This window comes from Hydra vulgaris, chromosome 12 (assembly GCF_038396675.1).
Source record: "Hydra vulgaris chromosome 12, alternate assembly HydraT2T_AEP".
Taxonomy (NCBI): domain Eukaryota; kingdom Metazoa; phylum Cnidaria; class Hydrozoa; order Anthoathecata; family Hydridae; genus Hydra; species Hydra vulgaris.
This window is the reverse complement of record NC_088931.1, coordinates 35655465-35661974: the sequence shown is the minus strand read 5'-3', so window position 1 is coordinate 35661974 and position 6510 is coordinate 35655465. Positions and strand designations below refer to the sequence as shown.

At 28.4% G+C, this 6510-nt stretch overlaps 2 protein-coding genes across 2 annotated transcripts; both read left to right on the top strand.

The window, feature by feature from the left end:
* The first annotated feature begins 1579 nt into the window (after nt 1–1579).
* On the top strand, nt 1580–3283 carry LOC136088082 (zinc finger MYM-type protein 1-like). Its single transcript, XM_065811739.1, has one exon. The coding sequence runs from the start codon at nt 1580–1582 to the stop codon at nt 3281–3283; it is 1704 nt and encodes a 567-aa protein (XP_065667811.1).
* Nucleotides 3284–5172: 1889 nt separating this feature from the next.
* LOC136088081 (zinc finger MYM-type protein 1-like) lies at nt 5173–5877 on the top strand. The gene has a single exon (XM_065811738.1). The coding sequence runs from the start codon at nt 5173–5175 to the stop codon at nt 5875–5877; it is 705 nt and encodes a 234-aa protein (XP_065667810.1).
* The last annotated feature ends 633 nt before the right edge of the window (nt 5878–6510 follow it).

Below are 6510 nucleotides of genomic sequence, written 5' to 3'. Positions count from 1 at the left end.
AAAAAACCTGACTACATCATCCATTAAGATAATTAAATTTTTTAGTTTGTATTTGAAAATGGGAAAAAGTAAAATGCATGTCGAAATTGTACAAAACAATTTTATTCCAAAGATAGGGTGCACGATATGCAATACATAACTGATTAAACTTGGTTCGACAAAAGAGCTCATGTATAAAATTATTGTTTCTAAGTGTATATTTATTTATTGGTTTCAAACAAAAGAGATCTTTAAAAACGTGTAAAGATATTTTTCCACATATACATGAAGCACAAAACAATAAAAACATTTAGCTCATAAATATTGAGAACTTTCATTTCAATAAAAATTTAAAATAAATTTAATTAAATGCAAATGCTCCAAAATGTCGGTGCATCAAAACTTCAAATACAAACAAAGGTTCAACAACAACAAAATTTTTAGACTGAAGGCAAGTTAAACCAGTCTGCATAAGGTTTGCATAAAGTAAATTGCGATGAGGATATTGAATGGGATAGGGCAGAAGCACTTAAAGTTGAGGATAAAAAAGTTGAAAGAAAAGTCCGTGAAGCCTTGGAGATACAAAAACATCAGTGTTCTCCAATGTACGGTGGTATGAATTTGGACAATGGACAATATGTTAAAAAAAATTTTTGGACTTCATTTTTTTCATACTTAAGTAAAAGAAGCCATCATAAAGGTGACATGAAAGTTTCTTGTTCTTATTTAACGGTCACAATTTTTGTAATTTTATTATATTATATGCTGATGATACCGGTGCCTATAATCCGGCGAAAAGTTCAAATAAATTATTTAGTATTGAGAAAATTCGTATTATCTGATGTTTTAAATTAGTTTATATATATACGTATATATATACAGTGGCGGAACTACTGGACGCAGGACCCTGCGTTGCGGGGGGGGGGGGCCTACCAGCTATAGGGGGCCCTCATATAAAAAAAATTATACTCTCAATAATATTTATACTATAAAACTCTTTTCCGCAGGTATAGTGGGTCCTAAAATATAAAACTTGGATAAAAAAAATGTCATCCATCGTATTAAAATATATTGTTCAAAAATTTACTGCCAGATGTTATTGTACAGTTAATTTTTATACCGTTATGTTGAGTTTGTGTATGAATTAGACAATTAGACTGAATTCGGTAAAAGTAATAATTTGTTGCGTATAAATTTTTTTTAAACTGTAAGAAGTTCTTCAATTTATAAGTTCTTAGTTGCATATTCAATATTTTTAAAATATAAACAATATTATTTGTTATGTCGTTGCATATCAAGGATAATGATTCTATAATCCTTGTTGCATATACGAATTAACTTTTAAATGTATGTTCTCATTTTCAATTTTATATTAAATCTTCCGTTGTATTAAGTTAACTTTTCATTTCTTATTTTATCTGAATTACTAGTCTCCAATTTATTTAATCGCGTTACGAATAATAAAGTATTGTTGCACGAGAGTTTATTACTTCACTGATATATTTAATAAAAGGTAATTAATAAATTTGTAATAATTTAAAATTTTACAACAGGTACTGAATTTATAAATTTGTAATAATTTAGATTTTGACTCATAATAATGGAAAAGAAATTAAGTAGTACAAGCAGTGCAGCAAAAAGAAGAAAGTTAAAAGAAACAAATGCTACTTTAGCTAAATTGCCGAAGCTAACAACGTTTTTGAAACCAATCGAAAAGCAAGCGGAAACGGAAGTGGAAAGCCAAAACTCTGCAGAAGTGGTATGTATAAATCAGTCAGTAGAACATGATGATATCGAAGAAAACATTGCTACTGGTAATAAAAATGTGAACGAAGAAGATGTGAATAGGTCTCCGAGAAACCACCGAAATGAAGACCAGGAAGATTCAAACTCTGATACGAATGATGCCATTGAACAAATTAATTTAGAAAAATCAAGTGAATTATTTTCTACTGACATTGCAAATTTTCATGGTAAAATACTAACAAAAGATATTAAGAAAATAATTGTATTATCGGAATCGTGTCGGCCAAAAGGTCCTTTTATACGCGACCCCTTGCAAGAAAACCGTAGGTTTTCCAAGGAATATTTTAAAACTACCACAAAATATGGATCTATAGAAAGAATGTGGCTTTGCTATTCCCCAAAACTTGATGCCGTTTATTGCGAGCCTTGTTGGCTTTTCTCCAAAGAACGAAAAGCAAAGGATAACTGGCGTGAGCATGGTGTCAGAGATTGGCGTGGTCTTTCTAAAAAAATTAAAATTCACGAAAATAGTCAACAACATATATTTGCTTGTTGCATTTATGAAAAATGGCGACATAATGAAACAGTTGATAAAAATATAGAAGAACAAATACGATACCAATCAAATTTTTGGGTGCAAGTCTTAGAACGGATAGTAAATATAACATTAGCACTTTGTAAAAATTCTTTGGCTTTTCGTGGTCATCGTGAATCATTTGACAATGAATATAATGGTAATTTTTTAACCCAAGTTCAACTTTTAGCTAAATATGATAATGTTATGAAGCAAGTTTTGAGTATGCCAAATGGATCTATAAAATATTTAAGCCATCAAATTCAAAATGAAGTCATACATTGCCTTGCAACACATTTAAAAGCCACTCTTACTGCTGATATTAATAGTTCACCTTTTTATTCAATTATAATGGATACAACACAAGATATTACTAAAAGAGATCAGCTCAGTCAAGTATTTAGATACGTAAAAATTATTAAAAATGAAAAAGATGAAGCCACATCAATTGAAATTAAAGAAGTTTTCTTGGGATTCACGGAAATATATAACCACACTGCTGCTGGACTACATGAAGAAATTTTAAATCTGTTAGAAATACATCATATAAAATTAAGTAACTGCAGGGGTCAAGGTTATGATGGTGCGAACGTCATGAGTGGGATATACAATGGGGTTCAGGCCCTTTTTAAGAAAAATCAACCCAATGCTATGTATATGCATTGCGCAGCTCATAATTTAAATCTTGTTATTAACGATGCGGTTAAATGTTGTGTTGAAATTGCTTTATTTTTTGTAATGCTAGAAGATGTGTACTCATTTTTCGGAAATAGCATAAAGGGGTGGGATCTACTATCCAAATATACAGGAGAATCACAAATAACATTAAAAAGGTTAAATCCAACGCGATGGGCAGGACGATATACTTCTCTTTTCGCCGTTAAAATTCGCTTTCTTGATATAATGAAAGCTCTTTCCGAGATATCAATAACAAGTACAAAACGTGAAGAACGCGAAGAAGCAGTACGAGTACAAAAAATATGAGCAGTTTCGAATTTGTTTTTTTATGCGTGCTTTTGTCTAAAATCCTTAATTTTTTTATTTTTTTATTTCGTCATTATTTCGTCATTTTACACATTTTACAATGTTATCTATAAATTTAAACAAATATATATAATTACAAGCTGACTGGGGTAGAAGTCAAAATGACTTATCATCAAGCCCCTTTGTGAAATACAAAAAAAAAAAATACAATTAAATTTTACATTTTCCAATATTACATAAAAGAGTGAAATTATTAAGTTTAAAAAAAAAAAAAAAATTGGTTAGAAATTTTAGAAGGTTAAAGAAGAACTTAAAGTTAAAAAAAAGAACTTAAAGTTAAAAAAAGAAGAAATTTAAGATAAAGTTAAAATATGAAATAACAAATAAAAAATTACAAATCTGTACATATTCGTATACATATTAAAGACAATAAACAAAAAAAAAAAAAAATTTAATTCGCTTCATATGCATATACATATTCAATACAATATTAAAATTAAATAAAGTACATAAAAAATTGAAAATACAAAACTATTTCGATTTTTTTTTTCAAAAAAATGAGAGAATGTACGTAATGTTTAAATTTAGTAAGTATTTTTTTATAGTTCTTTTAAATGTAGCAATAGATTTTATTTTTTTCATATTTTCGTCAAGAACCGAATTCCACAAGCGTGGTCCCCGGCATATAGTCGAGAAGTCAGATTTTTTGAGTGATGTTAGTGGGATGTAGTAATTACTCATTGAATGTCTTGTTTCATATTTATGATTAATTCGAGTGAAACTTTTAAAAAAATATTTTGGAATCATTTCATGTTGAAGTTTAAACATAAATAACAAGTTATGGTATATATTTAGTTTGTATACATTTAGAGCATTTATTTCCTTGAGTAACGGCTCGGCACTTTCGTATCTACTTGCGCCCAAAACTAATCTACTTGCTTGCTTTTGTTTAGTATAAATAATTTTTAGGAAAGATAAATGATTGTTTGCCCAGGCAATATTACAATAGTTAATATGACTATGTATAAATGAAAAGTATAAATTTTTTAAACATAAATTATTTAAAAGATGTTTTGTCTTGTACATAATCCCCAGGGTCTTTGAAACTTTGTTCTCGACTAGCTTTATTTGGCTTTTCCAATTTAAATTCTCATCGAAAATTATTCCTAGTATTTTCATTGAAAAAACTCTTTTTATTTTAATATTGTTAATTGTTAGTTCAGGTAATTTGAGTGGAAGGTTCTCGGATTTAGATGACTTAGCAAACAAAATATATTTCGTTTTTTCAATATTTAATGAAAGTTTATTTGCTTCAAACCACTCATTAAGATATATTAATTCTGTGTTTACAATATAAAAAATATTTTTTAAATTTGAGTCAGAAAAGAACACATTTGTGTCATCAGCAAAAATAATATAATTAAGTATTTTTGAGGACAAATAAATATCATTAATATAAATTAAAAACAGCAGGGGTCCAAGTATTGATCCTTGGGGAACTCCGCAATTTATTGATTCAAATGGGGAACATGTTAAGTCATATGGTACTTCTTGTTTACGATTTTGTAAATAACATTGCAGCCACTTTAAATTGGAGTGAACTACTCCATAATTGTGTAGTTTATAAATTAGAATCTTGTGGTTGACAGTATCAAATGCTTTTGATAGATCTAGAAAAATTCCGAGTGTGTAGCTGTCGTTATCAAAACCATTTAAAATTTGGTTGGCAAGATCAATTACTGCATGTTCCGTGGAATGGTTGTTGCGAAATCCAAACTGTTAATGAGGTACATATACCATCAAAATTGCTGTAAACTAAAAATTTAGATCTTACGACTGCTTCAGGTTCTCTAGAAAATGCCAGCAAAAAATTAAAACAATATAGAAAGATGTTTGATTCAGCAAAACTTGAAGCGGTAGAAATAGCGACTACGTGGCAGATTCCTGCAATATTTTTTCAAAAAAGAAGAAAAATTGTGAAAAGGCATTTTGACGAATTATCTACAGATCACCGTTTTGATAGTAGTGAGGAAATTTTTCGCATCAATATTTTTATAAAAATTTTGGACGTCGTTATCAACCAACTCGACAATAGATTTAAAGGAATGCAAGAAGTGGTACAATTATTTTCTTGCATCCATCCAAATAAATTAATGGTAATGAAAGAACGTGAGATCATAAGCTGTGCAGAAGCCATTCAGAGAAAATATAGTGAAGATATAACAACTGAATTTCCGCTGCAAATGGTTATGGTAAAGTCAATGCTACACGATGAAATATCAAAAATATCATCTATACGTGAATTGGCTGACCTTTTAATAGTAAAATTTTCAACTATAGCTGCAAGCGTTCCACAAGTGATAACAGCATTGTTATTGTTTCTTACATTACCTGTTACTGTTGCATCAGCTGAACGTTCTTTTTCGAAACTTAAAATAATAAAAAATTATTTACAAAATACCATTGGTAAAGAACGTTTAAGCGACCTTGCAATAGTTTCTATTGAGGCAAAAGCGGCTGGAAAAATGGAAATGAAAAACATCATTACCGATTTTGCCAATGTGAAATCAAGGAGGAAAGTTTTCACTATTTAAGTTCGGTTAAGTTTTAGTTTCGTTTTGAAGTTATCTTTATCTTTATTTAATTTTTTGTTTTTAAATATGATATATGAAATAAATATCTATTTAATATGTGAAGCTTTATTTTTTTTAAAAAAAACATTCTTTTGCGAGGGGGCCCAAATTTTGAAGTTCCGCCACTGTATATATATATATATATATATATATATATATATATATATATATATATATATATATATATATATATATATATATATATATATATGTATATATATATATATATATATATATGTATATATATATATATATATATATATATATATATATATATATATATATATATATATATATATATATATACATACATACATACATACATTTATTAATAATAAAGCACAATAAAATTTGTTACATTACTCGGAGTTACACGCTTTATGCGAACATCAGACGTAGCGATCTGATGATCATCAGACGATGCATTACGCGATCGTCAGACATTAACGTCTGATGATCGCATAAAGCGTGGAACTTCGAGTAATGTTACAAATTTAATTGTACTTTATTATTATTTTAATATAATATATATTTATTCTAATTTTGTATTGAGCACTGTTTACCGAAAAAAAACTTTTATTACTGGCATATATA

Excerpts from the sequence above, each read along its gene's own strand:
- LOC136088082 (XM_065811739.1), top strand. The coding sequence starts at position 1,580 with ATGGAAAAGAAATTAAGTAGTACAAGCAGTGCAGCAAAAAGAAGAAAG.
- LOC136088081 (XM_065811738.1), top strand. The coding sequence starts at position 5,173 with ATGTTTGATTCAGCAAAACTTGAAGCGGTAGAAATAGCGACTACGTGG.